This window comes from Propithecus coquereli, unplaced genomic scaffold (assembly GCF_000956105.1).
Source record: "Propithecus coquereli isolate 6110/MARCELLA unplaced genomic scaffold, Pcoq_1.0 Scaffold358, whole genome shotgun sequence".
In the NCBI taxonomy this organism is placed as follows: domain Eukaryota; kingdom Metazoa; phylum Chordata; class Mammalia; order Primates; family Indriidae; genus Propithecus; species Propithecus coquereli.
This window is the reverse complement of record NW_012149263.1, coordinates 1,425,155-1,442,895: the sequence shown is the minus strand read 5'-3', so window position 1 is coordinate 1,442,895 and position 17,741 is coordinate 1,425,155. Positions and strand designations below refer to the sequence as shown.

At 62.3% G+C, this 17,741-nt stretch overlaps 2 protein-coding genes across 4 annotated transcripts; one reads left to right on the top strand and one right to left on the bottom strand.

Moving 5' to 3' along the window:
- The first annotated feature begins 233 nt into the window (after nucleotides 1-233).
- On the top strand, nucleotides 234-4,254 carry LOC105816165 (inactive serine/threonine-protein kinase TEX14-like). The gene is made up of 14 exons (XM_012651492.1): nucleotides 234-306; nucleotides 632-796; nucleotides 876-1,024; nucleotides 1,109-1,169; nucleotides 1,245-1,369; nucleotides 2,003-2,338; nucleotides 2,417-2,574; nucleotides 2,651-2,707; nucleotides 2,752-2,846; nucleotides 2,942-3,014; nucleotides 3,103-3,191; nucleotides 3,281-3,460; nucleotides 3,977-4,026; nucleotides 4,116-4,254. The coding sequence occupies exons 2-14, from the start codon at nucleotides 692-694 to the stop codon at nucleotides 4,252-4,254; spliced, it is 1,617 nt and encodes a 538-aa protein (XP_012506946.1). The 5' UTR covers nucleotides 234-306; nucleotides 632-691.
- A 100-nt stretch (nucleotides 4,255-4,354) lies between these two features.
- Nucleotides 4,355-17,419, bottom strand: ARHGAP33 (Rho GTPase activating protein 33). 3 transcript variants are annotated; one of them, XM_012651506.1, is made up of 21 exons: nucleotides 17,270-17,419; nucleotides 15,112-15,209; nucleotides 14,936-15,020; nucleotides 14,465-14,545; nucleotides 14,215-14,352; nucleotides 13,695-13,787; nucleotides 13,016-13,138; nucleotides 12,849-12,926; nucleotides 12,698-12,764; nucleotides 12,562-12,621; nucleotides 12,318-12,470; nucleotides 12,133-12,235; nucleotides 10,866-11,010; nucleotides 10,706-10,788; nucleotides 10,513-10,620; nucleotides 9,010-9,155; nucleotides 8,219-8,372; nucleotides 7,988-8,133; nucleotides 7,824-7,898; nucleotides 6,088-6,279; nucleotides 4,355-5,998 (listed from the first exon to the last, which is right to left on the bottom strand). In XM_012651506.1, exons 1-21 carry the CDS (start codon nucleotides 17,273-17,275, stop codon nucleotides 4,740-4,742), a joined length of 3,393 nt encoding a protein of 1,130 aa, XP_012506960.1. In that variant the 5' UTR covers nucleotides 17,276-17,419; the 3' UTR covers nucleotides 4,355-4,739. The 3 variants fall into 3 exon arrangements, with proteins under 3 accessions (XP_012506960.1, XP_012506961.1, XP_012506959.1); XM_012651507.1 differs by lacking the exon at nucleotides 15,112-15,209 and having other exon boundaries at nucleotides 4,355-5,522; nucleotides 5,607-5,998; nucleotides 6,088-6,762; XM_012651505.1 differs by having other exon boundaries at nucleotides 6,088-6,762; nucleotides 17,270-17,300.
- Nucleotides 17,420-17,741: the final 322 nt, after the last annotated feature.

The following is a 17,741-nucleotide window of genomic DNA, read 5'->3' as shown; positions in this document are numbered from 1 at the left end:
GTCTGAGTTAGAGTCCTCAGCAGCTGGAGGGTAGGGGTTCCAGGACAGAGATGGAAACTGGGGTCAAGGGTCACCCAGTCAAGGAGGGACTGTAGAGGTGGGAATTGGCAAGGGTGTTTGTCTGGTGGTCTTGAGGACTCCTGCCCCTGAAGGATGGGGCCAGGACCGTCCTAAGCCTCACCGCCCCTCAGTCGTGCAGGTAGATGCTGAGAACTCTGCTGGGCAGACGGGGCTCTTCCTCTCGGCCTTGCTGGGCCACACCTCTGCGGTGCAGCTCCTGCTGGCCTTTGGTGCCAACCCCAACCAGTGAGTGGACCGGTGGTGATGCCCCCACACTCCCGGGGTTCTCTTCCCCTGAGGCCTCTCCCTCGTGACTCCTTTCCCATTCCTGGCGACCCTGCTTGTCCTCCCCGTTAATGCCTTCTCGTTCCCCAGTGACCACTCCCGTTCTGCTGCGTGATCCTCTCATCCCTTCAAAGACCCCATTGTGTCCTCAGTGACCCCTCCCATCCTGATACCCACCTCCCATGTTCACAGTGACTCCTCCCTTCCCTCAGGGCCCGATCTTGCCACTTTGGGGGCCGTTCCATGCCTTTCCTGATCCGTTCCCACCCTCATTGTTCCCCTGCAGCCGCTGCCTGGACCGCAGCACGCCCGTGCACGCGGGCGCCTTCTCCAGCTGCAGCCGGTGATGCTGCAGCTGCTGCAGGCAGGGGGCGACTTGCGTCTGCACGACCAGCAGGGTCGCACACCACGGGACTGGGCTGAGCAGGGTGGTGCCAAGCAGAGCTGGGAGGTGAGCAGTGGCCCAGATGGGGGCGGGGGCATCAGGGCCAGCATCCCCACCCGGCCTCACCCCGCCTGCCCCCATCCAGGTGCTGGGGATGTTACAGCTCTGCCGTGCCCGCGTATCAGCATTGGTGCATGGCAGTGAGCTGGCACTCATGGCATCTTTGGGCCAGTTGCAGGCCAGATCTGGGAACAGCCTACCTGGCTCCCTGTCCTCACTGTGGCAGGCAGACAGGTAACTGTCCACACCCTGAAGCCCTCCCACACCCCCACCATGCCCACCTACCCCAGACTTACCCTCGGCTTGCCCTTTACCCAGGGCACAGAGGCTAGAGCAGATCAGGAGATCCCCCCGGGTCCCGGCCTTGGGGTTCGGTCAGGTAAGCGGGAGAGGTTGCGGGAGTGGGAACCGCCCCTGTCACCTTTGTGCCTCATGGTCCTGCTCCCCACCCCAGCTGAGCAGCCTGTGGCCACTGGGGCTAGTAACGAGCATACCCCTCGCGGACCCCAAGGAGCTGCTGCCAGCCCAGGGTGAACCCGACCGCACCTACGAGAGCAGCTCCCACACCCTCATGGCCAAGTGAGAGCCCCCTCCTATGCCCTGGCAGAGTCCCCTCATGAGGAAAGCCCCCCTGGTCTCAGACTGCTGCTTTCTCCCCCTCCCCATTCTCCAGCCTCCTGTAGAGGGGCCACCCCGTGACCGTGCGGCAGCTGAAGGCCCCTGGAGCCCAGCCTGATGTGCTGCTGGCTGACCTGCGGCACTGCAGGTAGTCACCCAGCCTCCCGCCCGGCCTGGTCCCCTGGCCTGTCTCCTGCCTGCCCTCCCAACTCAAGTGTTTCATAAAACAGACGACCAGGGAGTGTGGCAATAGCCACGGTTACAGTCTGCACTTCGGGGCCAGCACCTGGCATAGAGCGCTCCTGCTGGGGTGATCCTACCCCACTGGAAAGTGGGCACCCAGTTGTGTGTGCCATGTCCTGTAGGCCCCAGAGAGGAGGTGGCGTGGGAGGGGTACCGCGGATGGGGCATGAAGCGGGTGCTGGCTCTACCCCTGCTGGCCTCTGTGACCTGGCCTCTCAGTTTCCCCTTTGTCTGGAGGCTGGTACAGATCGTCTGCCCCTGGCACGCGGTGGGTGGTCTGTGCCCAGGAGCAGCTCCCACCCTGTGTGGTTTGGGGCCTGCTTGTGAGTGGCCTGCTCTCCTCCTGCCCAGCACCCTGCACCACCCCAAGCTGTTGCTGCTGATGGCGCTGAGCCCCTCAGCGGACCTGTCAGGGCTGTGCCTTCTCTTCGAGCCTGTGTGGCTGGGCTCCCTGCACGCGATGCTGCACCTTCGGGGACCGAGGGAGGAGGCGCCCCAGCCTGTGCCAGGCCTGCTGCCGGGCCAGCTGCTGCTGCAGGTGCTGGAGGCCCTGCTGTTCCTGCAGGCCCGCTGCCGTGCCCACGGCGGCCTCAGCTCCCACGCTGTGCAGCTGGTGCGGCCGGGCCTGGCTAAGGTGGGCCACCTGGAGCATGGGTGTTCGCTGCACCAGCGCTGGCTGTGGCCCAGGTGAGTGCCTGCCTCCCCTGCCTGCCCCTTGTCCCTGCCCAGCAGCCATCGGCTCACCAGTCTCCTTGGGCTCCACAGGCTACAGTGGGGCTACTCCTGGGGAGGCCCAGGCCCAGGGTTGCCCCCGCCTCCTGAACTGTATCCATGGCTGCCACTTGAGCTGATCTGCGGTGACATGCCTGCCACCACCTCAGACCTCTACAGCTTCTGCATCCTGGCCCAGGAGGTCTTCACTGGTCAGTGAGTGATTCTGTAACCTGTCCCACTGAGACACCCCACCTGTCGGGGTCCCCTAATCGTGCTTTCTCTCAGGAGAGCTGCCCTGGGCTGGAAGACAGGGGCCTGAGGTGAAGGCCAAGCTGGAGGCAGGTGAGAGCCCGGCCCTAGACCCCCTGGTACCAGCCCCCTACCAGGCCCTGATTCAGGCTGGGCTGGGCCTAAGGCCCGCCGACCGCTGGGGCAGCCTGCAGAATACTCGGTATCTGCTACGGGAGAGGCCATGGCCCAGGTACAGCACAGGTCATGGGGGGGGGGGCGTGGGTGGATGGAGCCGTGGAACCCCAGGCGGGGCCCATGTCCCCATCCTCAGCCTCCTTTCCACAGGACTCAGTTCCTGAGGTGAGCTCCCTGACCAAGCGGACCGCGCTGTCCTCTGCGCTCCAGGGCTCCCCGCCAGGTCAGAGGGCAAGGCGGGGATGCTGGTGGGTGCTGGGCACAGCTGAGCTGTGCCTCCCTCAGTCCAACCAACTGGTCTGTCCCCATAGAGAAACTATACCGTGAAGTGGCTCCCAGAGCCAAGACCACACCCAGGCCTGTGCCGCCTGTGATGTCCCCTGGCCCCATCCCATCCCAGGTAGGAGCCAGGGCAGGGCTGTAGGGGACCAAGAGAGCCGTGGGGCACCTGGGCAACCTAAGTCAACTCTCTGACATCACTCTCTGCAGGCCCTGGAGACTCCTGAGGTCGCGGGCCACAGCAAGGTCCAGAGTGGCGCAGCCCGGAGCTCGGGCAGCAGCTTGACTCTAGGCAGCAGCCCCAGCCACAGCCCCCACCTTTGCCCCGGCCCCAGCCACAGCCCCACAGCCAGGGTCGGCCTGCACTGCTGTCTGCAGCCCAGCGCAACAGTATGGATGCCCAGAGCCCCGCGGGACCATCGCTAACCTGGGATCCCTGCCCCCCAGAAGTCACCAACCCAAGCTCCCTGGCTGCCGCCCCTCTAACCGGGACCCCCAAGGACTCCCAGCTGCCCCCTGACCTGTGACCCCTGACCAACCCTGCTTCCCCAGGGCCCTGCCCTGCCTCCAGCCTTCAGGACTCAGCCTCCCTGCTGGGGATCCAGAGCTCTGTGCAGCAGTTTGAGAGGAAGTTTTCAGCCAAGATCCAAACTCTGCAGGGGCTGCAGCAGCACACACACAGGGTTACCCCGCTGGCGCCCCAGCCCTGTGAGCCCACCCCCTGCCTGCTGACCCACGGAGGCTTCCCACACCCTGGGAGGCTGCTGGCAGGGAAGGCCACGAGGGCAGGCTAAGCAGAGGTCCCTGAGCCCATCCTGTGCCCCACCCCACCCCCCCAGGCCCATTGGAGCTCCCATTGGAGCTTCATGGCTACCAGGTGACAGCTCCAGCCTTTTTCTCCCACAGGCGCCCAGCACTGAGCTGAGTGGAGGAAGTCTCTTCTCCAGCCTGCAGAAGTGAGAAATGGGGCCCTCGTGGGGGATCCCCGGCCCCTTCCTCATCCCTGAGGTAACCCTAGGTCTACCCATTCCCCGCTACTCCCCAGGATGGATCTGCTGGGGGAGATCACGGCGGAGCTTCAAAGTAGATGCCAACTCGCAGACAAGCCCAGCCTCGGCCCCACTGCTGACCCAGATTCCTCGGGTGCCCACGGCGCCCTCTCTGCAGATGCCGTCCAGGAGTAACTCCACCTAGTGCCTGCCCCAGAGGAAATAAAATGGTAAAGCCGCCCTTCCGCCTCTGTTTATTCATTCACTAAGTCTGGCCCAGCATGACACCAGCGGCCACATTTTCATCATTTTTATTCATTAATTTTGTCAGATGGTTTAGTGGGGTATGTGGGGAGAGAAGGGCAGGAGCTGTCCCCCCAGCCCCTGTGCACAGGTCAGGACATGCTGGGGGCTCCCGGAGGGAAAGGGAGGACAAGGTGTCAGCCTAGCCCTCCCTCAGATCTGTGCGAGGGCTCCCAGGACGGAAGATGGTGGGGGATGGGTGTACCCCTCAGCCCAGGGTAGGGAAGCTATGATTATTGGTTAGGGACCCACGTCAGAAGCAAGTTACAAAGTTAGAAACTTGGGGGAGGGGTCGGGAATGCAAGAAAATACAAAAAAGGGATTGGGCTGGGGTAAGGAGGGCGGAGGGAAGGGAGGAAGGGCCTCCCAGCTGTAGCTCAGCAGTAGCTTCGGGTCTGGCCCTCAGAGTGGAAGGACCAGCTGGGAGTGGGGTACGGGGGTGGGGGACCAGCCCCCTCCCCTCTTTGCCCTCCATTTCTGTACAAGGACCCTCGGTGGAGCTCGCCCCCCCTCCCGTAGGCTGGTGGGGCTGCCCTGTAGACCAGGAGTGGCTCGGGAGGCCCCCAGGGCGCAGGCACCCTGTGAGGGGTGCGGGGCCCCCAGGGTGCCCGCTGTTTTTGAGGGAGGCGGGGGGCTGGGGGGCCGGGATCTGAACGGCTTCGGGGGTGGGCAGGAGGGGAAGAGGAGGAGGAAGAGGCAGGTGAGGGACCCCTGGGCCCTAGGGATAGGTTGACATAGAGGGGCTCAGGCTGGATGGGGCGCCGGGCAGGGTGCTGGGGGGCCGAGTAGCCAAGGTGTTCAGGGGGGAAGCAGGAGGGGGGTGGTGGGTAGTTGAGCAGGAAGTTGGGGGACCTGTGGAGCGGTGGTGATTGGCCAACCATGCCATATGAGGCATTGAGCCTGTCAGAGGGCATAGAGCGAAAGGGACTCCAGGACCGGGTGGGGCCAGAATAGGGGGACCCTTCACCTGCCCCGATCTCATAGTATAGGTTCTCTCCCCTGTCGAGTGGTGCAGGAGGGCCCAGGGAGCTCCTCCAGACTGGGGCTGGGGAGCTAGGCTGGAAGGATGGGGGGCCCATGGGGTATAAGCCTGGTTTGGGGACCCCAAGGAAGGGTGGCAGGCACTCCCTCGGGGCTGGGGAAAAACCGGGGGTAGGAACCTGTGAGGGGACAGAACACGGGGACTGGGCTGCTGTCTCTGGCATATCCCTGCACCCACCACCTGCCCTGAGCTGGGCACTGACCTGGGCAGGGCCTCTGAGTCCCCTTCTTGAGGTCCCCATGGGCCGCTGGCCCCTCACCAGGCTCCCATCACTTTGCTGCCTCGGTAAGTAGGATGGGGGACCCAGGGCCCAGGCACCCTGCTGGGCTAGGGAGTGGGGGGGTGGCCCACTCCCTGAGGTCCCCAGGGGCTCCCCACCCACCTCCAGGGACAGTGAGCGGCGGAAAGGGGAGTGCGGAGCAGGTGAGGTGCCCCCGTGCTCCTGTTGGCTCTGTCGCTCGGCCACCTGCTGAGCCCGCTCAGCCAGGGCCAGGGCCATGAGGCGTGCTGGGTTCTTGGGGGGTGGCGGTGGGGCACCCCCAGGGCGCAGGAGGGTCAGGGGTCGGGGCAGCAACGGTGAATCCGTACCAGGACCTACACAGAAGGGAATGGGAAGGGCTCAGCCGGGTCCTTGGGCGGCCTCAGGGTCTGCGAGAGTGTGGGGTGGGCTGAGCAGGACTCACCATGCTGGCTCTGGGCTCCCCGGGGACTAGGCGCAGCCAGCTTGCTGCAGATCTCCTGTTGGCAGTGGTCGCTCAGCTGAGCCTCGGCTCCACGCAGCAGCAGGGGGATGAGATGGGGGCGCAGGCTCGGGCCGGGGCTGAGAGCTGGTGTTGGGGAGACTGAGGCAGGCGCTCCCCCAGCCCCCAGCAGTTCTAGGACAGCGGGTGGCACCGATACAGCAAGGGGCTCCGAGATGTCCAGGGCAGTGGGCGAAGCAGGGCTGGTGGGCTCACGGGGCGAGAGGGCCTGTGGGGTTGCCCTGGGTGGGAAGGCAGAGGCAGGGGCGGGGGGTGCTGGGCTCGCAGGAGGTGCAGGATCCCCTGGGGTGGGGCTGCTGCAGCGGAAGGTAAGGGGATCAAAGTCGAGCCCCCGGAGTCCCTCCAGGCAGCGGGGTGGGCTGAAGTCCAGCTCGTCGCCATCATCTAGCCAGGCTGAGGTCCGGTGCGAGGGGGACCCGGAGAGTGCCCCCAGCCCAGCTGCTGAGGATGAAGAGGATGAGGAGGAGGCCGAGGAGGAGGACGACGAGGAGGAGGAGGATGAGGACAGGCTCTCGCAGGAGCCGGCAGGTGCTGGGCCCACGGGGAAAGCATCGCTGCTGGAGTGGGGTCGCCGCAGCCTGTGCAGCCTCTGGAGGCCTGGGAGGGTGGAGGTGGGGGCAGTTAGGGGTCAGGGGTCAGAGCTTTACATACAGGGCACACAGCTCAGCAGAAAGCTGGGGAAATAACATGAAGAGGCGCGTCCGCGGACAGGCCCACGATGGCTATGAATCCGGGAAGAGCTGTTCAGACGCGCGGGTGATAAGGCAACAGCGTGAAGAGAGCCACTCCAGGGCCAAAGCGGGAATGGAGTCTGGCAGCCCCCCCCGCCGCCGCGAGCTTGAGACCAACAAACCAGTGCAAACGGGACAGCCGCTTTTGGAAAACGACCGGGCCCAGTCCGGTACAGTTGAACTTGTGCATGGCCTACAGCACAGCGCCTTCACTCCTGGGAGTGCGGCACAGCTATCTCCCAGGAGCATGAGGCTGGCAGGGATTTCCCATTAGGGCCCCCAGACCCATTGGCAGTAGGCTGGATAAGCACTCGCGTGGGTATCCACGCACGGAGCTCTAGAAGCCACGGAGAAGAATGAGCCTGAGCTACAGTCAGCAACGTGGGTGGACGGGAGTTTGTAACGTAGCGGTGGGTAGAAAAGTTGGGGTCCACATGCAGTGTGAGACCCCCTTTCTTAACGACATCCTTGAAATACAGTTTCGAAATGACTAGAGCTGAGCGCTGTTACCTACACGTACACCTGCGTCGGATAAAACCCTAACAGCAAGGGAACGAGGACCATCGCGGTCAGCGGATGCCGCTGCTGGGAGGCAGCAGCTGGGCGAGGGGAGAGCCCACAGTAAGGTACTGGGGCTCCTCTGGGTCTGGCTAGGGGGTTCCTGGGTGTTCGTAAAAAATATTATCTAAAATTATTTTCAAAAGGAATGAACACATACAAGACTGTTTTAAAGGGCCCTGCATGAACCGTGTGTGGTGTGTAATGACCCAAAGGTGATGCTTTCTCTAACTCATTGCACCTGAGTCCAGACCAAAATTTTTAAAAACCCCAGGCCCCTAAGTGTGCAGTGCGGCGTTTGAAAGCCAGACCAGGCCCCAGCTCCCCCCAGCTCCGCTTGAGCACAGGTAGGGCCCGCCCTGTGCTCACCAGCCCCGCTGGCCTGCGATGACAGGGACTCCTCGCTCTTGGCAGATCTCAGTGTGACCGTGTCAGGTCGGCTGCCTGTGAGGAAACATAGGAGGGGTCGGGGAGGAAGGCGGACGCGCCACAGACCACCCCCACCCCGCCATGCCAACCGCAGGGCCTCTCACCTGAAGGCTGTGGTGGGGCGCGGCTGCCTCCCAGCCAGGGCAGGGGCTTCTTTCGAGGGACACTGGGGCCCCGGCCCAGTGCAAAGAATGTCCTCCAGCTGCTACCCCCTGGCTTGCGCTGTTTCTCCCCTCTCTCCCCTTTCCTCCTGGGGTGTGGGTGAGAAACAGGAGGCAGCCCGAGGAACCAGGGCCTGCAGCCTGCCCTCTCCCGTCCCCCAGCACCCCACTCACCTTTCCGCAGGTGAGGCCGGGGCCTTGGGAGCTGTGGGCTCAGTGGGTGTCCCCAGCCGGCCCTGGGTGCGAGCCTGGGCTTCTTCCAGCGTCAGCAGGCGAGTGGAGGGACTGCTGCCCGCAAGGGACTTGGGCCTGGGGAGGAGGCAGCGGCCTGGGGAGTTTGGAAAGGAGGGAGCTGTCAGCTCTGGGGCCACCCAAGGCCACAGGCAAAGCCAAGCGCTACAGCCCAAGCCCCTGCCCGGCCCGCAGCGTGCCCACCCGGGCTGGCAAGGCAGGGGCCAGAGTGGATCAGGCGGGAATGGGCGGGCAGCAGGCAGGTGAGGAGGGGTGAGGCAGAACGAGCTGATGAGGAGGCAGCTCCCAGCAGCCAGGGAGGGCAGAGGCTCTGGCTTGTTACCTCGGGCCAGGGGGCCCTCCGACGCGCTGCATCCTGACTGGGCTGGGGTCCGGGGCAGGGCGGGGAGTCTGGGCAGGGCCGGGGCGGGGTCAAGTCTGGGGACCTCCCACCTCCTCCCAGGTGGACCCATGGCCCCAAGCGCCCCCAGGAGCTACAAGGGGTGAAGGAAGAACGGCGTCCGGGCCAAGAAGTGGGAATCCTGAGCGTAGGAGCTGAAATGAGAAGGAGGGGGGCGCGGGGAGGGATAGGCGGGGCGGGGTCCTCAAGGAGCCGGGAGGGCAGTCCAGCTCCAGTGGGGCCGGGACAGGGATGGGCGCCCACCTGCCCTCCCCCTGCAGCCCTGACAAGGAGGGGGCGGTAGCCAGGACGCCAGGGGCTGTGACGGGCATACCTGCAGGGTCAAGACCAGCAGAGGTGAAGGTGTCGCTGAACAGGACGTCCACGTGGGTGAGCAGAAATTCTACCACCACTGACTGCACCCGAACTTCCCGGAAGGCTGCCGCCCCGCCCAGCCCCACCGACTCCAGCTCCATGGACCTGATGGGGGAAGAGGGAGGCCAGACGCCTTGAGCCCCACCGGCAGGTTCTGGCTAGGCCAAGTGGGAAGCCACGAGGCAACACCTCTGACTTTCTCCAGCTGACCACACCTGGAACTAGGTTCTCAACCTTTCCCGAAATCTGCTCCCTCCCCACCTTCCCCATCGCAGCCAGTGCAGTTCTTGCACGGCTCAGGCCAAACACCTTGAGCCTTCTCTTTCCTTCACACCCACATTCAATCTGTCAGTAAACACCGTTGGCTTCACCTCTAAAATCCCTCCAGAATCTAAACTCTTCTCCCCTCCACTGCCCCCACCCTGGTCTGGCCTCCATCCCTTCCTGCCTGGACATCCCAGCAGCCTCCTCCTTGGTCTCCTGCTCTGTCCCTGAGCCCACGCTCTGCTCCCCACCCGCAGCCAGAGGGAGTCTGGGAACACCTGAGTCCGGTCAGGGTCCTCCTGGCTCAAAGCCCTGCCCAGGCTGCATCGTGCTCCAGGTAAGAGCAAAGTCCTCAGCTTGACCCATGTCATTGCTCTGCCTGGTCCCCCATCACCTCTATGACCTCATCATCTCCTCTCCAAGCCTCACTCACTTGCTCACTCAGTTCCAGCCACACTGGCCTCCCTGAAGTTCCTGCGACACTCTAGACACTGACTCAGCCCAGGACACGTGCACTGGCCATGCCTCCCCACGTGTGCACTTGGGCTCCTCCCCCACCCCCCGCAGGCCTTGACTCAAATGAACCTTCTCGATGGAGTCTTCCCCATCCACCTTACTTAAAATTGTGAGCCTCCTTCCGTATACCCCAGGTCTTTCCTTCCTGTTCCCCCCCCACTTCTTATGCCCGCCCTCTGACATACCACCGCGTTTGCTTATTCACGTATCTGTATCCCCAGAAGAATGTGAACGCCTCCGGGACAGAGAACATGCCTGTCTTGGTCACCATCAAGTCCTCGAGGGCTTACATTGCTGCTGGCCGTAGAAAGATGTACTGAAGGCTTCCCTGCCACTCTAGCTAAACCTTCAGACTCCACGATCCTGTGTGCCTCCCTCCCTGCTTCCTGTCTTCGTCCTTGGCGCTCATCGCCATCAGGCATTATTATGCTGTGTGTTTCTTGTTGATGGTCCCTTGTCCATTTCCTCCAGGGGAATGTGGCCCCAGGAGGATGTGTCCCTCACTCTGCATCCCCAGTGCTAACAGCAGGGCTGAGCACATGGGAGGCACAGGACGAATATGTATTAAATGAATGAACAAGAGAACAAAAGTTGGGCAGGTTCCTGGGGAGGTTTTGGGGGAGACTTGAGGCCCACCCGGTGGCAGGGAGCTGAGGGTGCAGGCTGGCAGCGGCCAGCTTACCGTAGCAGGTTGGGTGCCCAGACGATGGCCAGGTTGCGGGCATGCATGCTGGTGTTGGCACTGTGTCTCGCCATGCGAGCCAGGTGCCTCAGCAGGTACTCCAGGGTCCTGGATGGTGGGAGCAGAGGGGGACACCTGAGCCTTACCTCCCTTGGAACCCAACCACAGCCCTTGCTTGCCTCTCCTGGTTTACCTGTAATGTGGCGGGGGCAGCTGCTGGATGACATCGTGGACCCGCACCAGACGTTCCTCCTCCCCGGGCACCGACATGGCCTCCTGAGATGGTGGACAGGCAGGATGAGGACTGCACCAGCTGCCCCAGCACCTCCCACCTTGCCAGCTCCCTGACTCACGCTGAACTTCCCGTAGAGCTGGTAGGTGAGCAAGGGGTTCGGCAGCTCTCGGAAGTAGAGCTTGCAGAGGGAGGACACGCTGTGGATGTCCTGCAGGAAGGCGGGGCCGGACAGCTCAGGGATCCTCTCGCTGTCAAACTCATGCCTGAGAGCACCGTGTTAAGGAGGAGGAAGAGTCAGGTCAGAGCTGGCTCACCCGGCCACGTTCCTCCTGCCCAACCCCCCGGCGCCCACAGATGGGTGCAACCCTCTCCCCAGGTCCTGGGCTGGGCTCTTCAGAGGCCGAACTTTACTGAAATCCCCAACAACCCTGTGTGGCAGGGACGAGAAGAGGACACTGAGGCTCAGGCGGGAGATGGCTCTGCCTGCAGCTACCCTAACTGCAGAGTGTGACCATGCTCTTGCCATGAAGTGGTATCATTCACCTGGCTTTAAGAGGTCACTAGAAAACGTGGATAAAATCCCAGCATTTCCCTGCTCACAGCTCTCTGGCGAGGCCCCACTGCTGCAGCGAAGGCTCCTGCCTCTCACTGCTCCCCAGGCGTGGCGCTCTCCTGTCAGCCCCTCGCTCCTGCCTCCCTCCTTCCCACCTCCAGACTGCAGTGGTGGCTCAGAACCCTCCCACCTCCTCCCTCGATGACAGTAAAAGCCAGTCCTAATAAAAAGGCCCTGCAGGTGCTGCCCTGATGACTTCCCGATATCATCTCCTGCCACTTTCCCCTTCGCCCTGGCTGCTCCCCCAGCTGCGACAGCTTCTCCCAGGATTCCCAGGGGGCCTGCTCCCTGCCCTGCCGCAGGCCTCTCCCCCACAGGCCCCTGCCCACACTTAGAACCGCAGCTCCTTCCTGGCTTACTGCTGCGATCCTCTTTCCCCCACCTGTTTTTCTCGCAGCACTTGCCATCTTCTAGTAAACTATCATTCCTCATCTGTCTCTTCCTCTAGCGCGAGAGCCCCGCGAGGGCAGGCGGCTCTGGTTGTCCCATTCACTGTTGTGTCCCCAGTGCCTAGAATAGCGCTTGGCACGTGGCACGTGCTCAGTGAAGGCTGATCCCTCTGCTTAGAACGCTAACTCCGCTCTCACCTTTCAGGCCTTAGCTGGGGTGTCGCCTCCCCGAGGAAGCCATCCCTGACCCCAGCCTTGGTCCGCCCCCACTCTCTGCCCTCTTAATTCCCGGTAACCGTGTTCCTGGCATGCAGCACACAGCTGGGGTGGAGCCAGGGCCCAGTAAATGCTGTGGGAAGAAGGCGTGGGTGGAGGGCCCTCACCGCAGCCTCTGGATGTTGGAAGACACGCCTGAGAGCCGGTAGATGCCGTCTACCACCCCGTGCGCCTCGATGAACTCTGAGCAGCAGCGCAGCACCTGGGGCACTGGGAGAGAGCGCAGGGTCAGGGCTGGGCAGGTGGCTTCCTAGGTGGGCAGAGCGGGGTGTGCAGGTGGGCCGGGCCTCACCGTCCTGGCCAGAGTTGCTGAGGTGCTCGCCAAGGTCGCAGCCGAACACCCTCTGCCGCAGGATCCCCCGCTGCCGCAGCCGCTGCCGAGAAGGGCGGGAGCGCATGAAGGTGCGGAGGAGGCCGGCCAGCTTCCCCCGTGGCCGCGGCACAGCTGTGGGGGCAAAGACAGGCCACACGGGGTCAGCGCAGCCATAGGCCTGGTGGGGCAGGTGGGCGAGGACCTGACCCCTTGTTTCCATTACCTGAGGTCAAAGATGAGATGCCCTGGGGAGCCGGGATGCCGCCGGGGGGACCGTCGGCATCTGTGGGGGGAACAAAGGTGGGAAGGATGGAGGGTAGGCAGACGGGAGGGCCCCCCACTCCGTGCGTGGCACTTACCAGCCTTTAGGCCTGGACCTGGCCGCTCCGTGAAGAGTTCCACACACTCACTGGGGAAGAAACCGACCTGAGGAAGGGGCATGGTCAGTGGCTGGGCCACCCTAGTCGGCACAGTGCCCTAGCCCACCTGTCCACCCCCAGCCAGGCTCACCTGGAAGCCTCGCTTGCCCCGCCACCAGCTCCGATCCTCCGTGGGTGGCATGTCGATCACTGAGACGATGTCTCCCACCTGCGGTGGAGTGGGCGGGAGGGAGGAGGGGGTCAGAGGGGCGGAGGAAGTGGGGCGCCCAGATGGCGTCTGCTCCCCCACAACCTCACCTCGAAGGACAGCTCGTCTGGTGCCTGGGCTGTGTAGCGCTTGACGACGTGGGCAGCGGCCACGGCAGGGATGTTGAGTGAGGCTTCCTCACTGAGAAGCAGTCGCCGGCCGTGATTGTCCAGCTGCAGGGGAAGGGGGACGTGCAAAGAGAGGCGGGTGGGGGGTGTTAATAAAGGCGGACAAGGCTCTTCCACGCCCAGCGAAGCTACTGCCTGTCCCCCACCTAAGAGCCTCTGTCGCTCAGAGCTATTGGTCAAACACCTAAATTCCTGCCCCCTCTAAAACAAACCCTTTCTCTCCCCTCCTGTGTCCCAGGACTGTCCTGCCTCCACGTCTTCCCACGCGCCCTGCACCTTCATCCTCCACAGCAGACGCTGCATGTTTGCTCCTAAAAACCCTCTGGCTTAAGCCCCTCCACAGCCAGGTATCCTGTGAGTTACAGCCAAACCCGGTTCTAAACAATGTACCTTTCAATCCTTATGTCCCCACAGCCTGACACCCGCTAACACCCCCACCCCTCCACCTTCCCTCACAGGCGTGCGCCCACACAGACACTAAAACATCAGTGCCTCCTCCACTCTGGCTCCTTTCTTTCCTGGGCCCACACACACTCCCAGCCTAATTCTCACCCCTCAGACACCTCTCACTCTGAGCTCCAAGCCCCCTGCCCAGGCCCACCTCCATCCAGGTGAGCACAGGCCCGCAGTTGAGGTTACTGTCCACCAGTCCTGACAGGGTCTCCAGGTACTGCAGCAGCAGTGGTACCAGCATCTGGGGGCAGGTTGTCAAGGTGGGCTTCTGTGAGTGGACCCTGAGACAGACCACTGCCCTCCAGCACTGCCCTAGCTTGTCTCTGGGCAGGGCTGAAATTCAGCCTGAATGCGTGGGTGCCGCTTAGCTGTTAAGGACGGAATACTGGCACACCAACTGGCAAGTAGTCTGTGCGAAGCTCCTGAGTGACCCAGCAGGCTGACCCTCCCATGGCACCCCCAGGACCTCCTCATAATCCTAAAACCAAACGAAGCTAAATGTAGCAGAACCCTACTATATTTCTAAGGCTTCTCTATTCGGATTGGTTGGGACGTGGGCCATACTAGTGTTGAAATATTCATCTATCCTCCGGCCTCGATGGTTGCACACATTGCTGACGAGGGCACAGTGGTGGCTGAGGCAGAAGCTGAGACAACACGCAGGTTACCTGGGCAGCCCTAGCACCCTCCGGGGGCGGAGGGAGCTCTGGAAGGCAGGAAAACCTCCGGTCAAAGATGCACCGGTGGAGGTGAGCGTCCAGGGAACGGAAGTCATCGTAGCTACGGAGAACCGGCCAGGAGCGGCCCTGAGGGAGCAGGAGGGACGGAAAGGAGCAATGGGCCCATTATGGTGAGCTGAGGGCCAGCCACTATGGTGGCCAGTCACTCAGGCTAGATGAGAGGCAGGGGTAGCCTCACCTGACAGGTCACCTGTACGCCAAATACCAGCTCATTCTCTCCAGAGAAGCTGGGACCTTCACGGTCTGGAGACAGCAGGAGCTGCAGAAGGAGGCAAAGGCCTAGGTGAGAGCCTCACTTTTGTCCCAATTCTCCCCTTTCTAGGCTGGCACTATCTAAGGATGGGTTTGGGTCCCCCTCCTGGAGCCACCCCCCCACCCCAGGAACGGGGCTGGTGATATGTTGGTCAGAGTACAGGACTCTGGCATAGAGCAGACACATAACTAAAAGTTGTTGAATGAATACAAGAACAAACTGATGAATGAATGAGCAGCTCTCCCCATCTGCCCTAGGCCCCTGCAACTTCCGCTGCTGACTGCTCGGATGGGTGAACAGCCAGGCACAGGGAGAGGTTGCAGGGGTAAAGCACCTGATATTGTTGCAGGAGTGGGCAGGATCTCACCTTCCCGCCTGGGTACGAAAACCCCATACCTGAATGTGGCCAAAGTCAACATTCTCGTAGTGGAAATGGGCGCAGTCAGCCAGCCGGGGGAAGGGACCTCGAGGAGCTGAGAGCCTGGAAGACAGGTGACACATTACCAGTGGCTCCTCAAGGCCCATCCCCCTACCCCTCCCCAAGCTGAGTCTTTCTCTCCCTCACCCCTCACCTCTTCCCAGCCTTCCCCTTCACATTGGGCCCCCCAGTGGGGGGTAAGGGCTGCACTGAGCCCTCTCCGGGGCCATCCAGGCTGTCAGTGCTGCGAGCCTGTAGAGCAGAGAAAAGAATCAGAGGCCCCCAGAGATGGGAGCAAAAAGACAACGAGAGCATTGTTATCTGCCAGCCTGGGCCTAGAGGCCCCGGTTGCTCCACACACGGCCCTGAGCATGGAGTAGGAGAGTAGGTCAGGGAGAGGTGTTGGCTGGGCTGAGGATAGGCTGCTTCTTCATGTGTGGTCTGGGGTGGGGGACTGGAGGAGCAGGGGCCTAGGGCAAGGCAGGTGACAGGAAAGAGAGCATTCTGGTCCCATCTCTCCCTGTTTAAAACCCTTCTGTAGCCCCTGCAGAGTAGAGCTACCTCCTACCGCTGTCTGGACAATCACAGCGCCCATCTCATCAGCTTCCTGCTTCCGACCTCTCCCCTCCCACCAGCTAGCTTCTTCACAAGAGGAAAATCACTTTCACAAAACACAAATTTGGCCCTGTTTCTCCATAGATCCTGGACCTTCAGTGGCTCCCTGTTGTCTTCAAGACGAAGTCTGAATTCTCGGGTCCAGTGATCAAGGCTTTCCTGAGCTGGCTTCTGTTTACCTCCCCAGTCCCATCTCGCCCCATCACCGCCGCTCTTGGAGCTCTTGAACTTTTTTTTTTGTTCTTTTTTTATTCTCTTTCTAGCTGATAATCAGAAAGAATGCAGAGCTCTTGAACGTCTAAGAGTCCAAAAAAACACCATCTTTTCGTTTCCTTCTAGGCCTTTGCAAAGGCTACTTCCTTGGCCTGAAGCACGCGTCCCCACCCTTTCACTAGGATCATTCGTCCTCACCTCTCAGGTCTCATCTCACTTGCGCCCCGCTCCAGGAAGTTCTCCCTGACCCTTCAGGCTGTGCCAGATATATCTTCTGGACTCTCTTCACCCCCTGAGGTTCCCCTATCTCAGGCTCCTTCACAGTCCTGAGCACTCTGAGATGCCACCGTCTGGTGACAAGTCCATTTCCCCCCTTGGACTGTGATCTCCCCATAAGCAGGGCCCCAGGCTGAGACCCCCAGCACGTCCAGCACAGAGCTGGGCACATGGTCGGTGAGCTTCACAAATAGGATTGTGCCTGATTCCTCTCTGGGTCCCCAATTCCCAGGGCCAGCCTCGTTGCACAGCAGGGGCTGGGTAAAATCTGATGAATAAATTAACCGGCTGCCAGAGAGGGATTCAGCAGACTGGGCTCTAGCTTCTCCCTCCTCTATATCCCTGCAACTCCGAGTTCATTCTTAGGTCTCACCCTCAGGGTCTGTTCCCCTCCAGCCCATGAAGCTCCCCAAGGCAGGATGGGATCTGACTCTCTCTGTGCCTGGAGCATGGGGCCTGCACAGAGGAGGTCTCAGTGAACGTCTATTAAGTGAGGGAATGAGGGAATGAATGGATGAATGAGCGGAGCAGTATGGTGGGAGAGGGCGATGGTGGGGGAGGGGGATGAGGACAAGAAGACGGAGAGGACCCAAGGATCAAGCGGGATGCAGTGCTGATTTGTTGGAGTAGAGTAAGGAGGGGAGTGGCTGGAGAGATTGAGGTAAAGGTTCAGACTGATTGGGGGCGGGGGATTGAGAGGGACTAGGATGGGGTGAAAACGAGGGAGCAGAAGAAAAGGGTCAGGCTGAGGATGGGGCTAGGTGGGGGTGGGGCTCAGGAATAAGAAAGGGGCTGTCGGGGGAGGAGGGGGCTAGACCCGGGAGGGGTGAGGGCTGGGATAAGGACGGCGAGGAAGACGCTGGGATGGGGGCTGGTGAAGGACCCAGGGAGCCCCAGCAGGCCCCCGAGGGGCCACTCGCGTGGCGCGGTCTTTCCCTGGACCAGCCCCGCCTTCTTCCAAGCCCGGGTCCTCGGCCACTGTCATCCCCATTCAGAGCGTGGAAGGGGATGCACGCTGAGGGGGCGGGGTCGACGTATGGGCTCCGACCCAGGACCCGGCCAGGGTACAAGGAGGACCGCGACGAAGGGTGAGGGGCTGCACAGGCCTCGGGCTCGGGCGGGGCCGGGGGCGGGGCGCGCGGGGCGGGGCCGCGCGCGGACAGACTGACACGCGGACCGACGGACTGACGGCCGCATGGGTCCCTCACCACCATGGTCGCGTAGCCTCCTCAGGCCCCGGCCGCGTTCGACCCCTCGCTCATCATCCTCGTCGCCGCCGCCGCCGCCATGGCGACACAAAGGGGAGGGCGCGAGCCGCGCGCGGGCGGCTGCAGGCCCCGCCCCTAACGGCTGCCCGTGGCTCCGGCGCGCGCCCCACGGGGGTGGAGAGTATCGGGGACGCGGCGCCCCTTCTCATTGGCTCCACCCTTGGCCGTAGGAGGACGCCCCGCCCACCTGGCGGCTTTTCATTGGCTTCGCCTTGGGCCCCATCCCTGGCGCTGTCTCTTCGGTCCCGCCCCCCGAAGTTTGACAGCGCCACGCCCATGCCTCCTTTTCATTGGCTGTCATTTTCTTCCTGAGACACACCCCCAGGTTCTTTATGCTTTGCCTCCAACACTTCTAACAGTGAGCCGTGGACCCTCCCTTTAGTCCACTCTCAATGACCACTCCTCTGACCTT

Bases quoted from the DNA above. Each gene is read 5' to 3' on its own strand.
- LOC105816165 (XM_012651492.1), top strand. From the start codon at position 692: ATGCTGCAGCTGCTGCAGGCAGGGGGCGACTTGCGTCTGCACGACCAG. The intron at 797-875 runs GTGAGCAGTGGC...GCCCCCATCCAG, and splicing joins GTGCCAAGCAGAGCTGGGAG to GTGCTGGGGATGTTACAGCT. The intron at 3,015-3,102 runs GTCAGAGGGCAA...CTGTCCCCATAG, and splicing joins GCTCCAGGGCTCCCCGCCAG to AGAAACTATACCGTGAAGTG.
- ARHGAP33 (XM_012651505.1), bottom strand. The intron at 12,765-12,848 runs GTGAGCCTGGCT...CCCCTTCCTCAG, and splicing joins GGGGCAAGCGAGGCTTCCAG to GTCGGTTTCTTCCCCAGTGA. The intron at 5,999-6,087 runs GTGAGTCCTGCT...CCTTCTGTGTAG, and splicing joins GGGAGCCCAGAGCCAGCATG to GTCCTGGTACGGATTCACCG.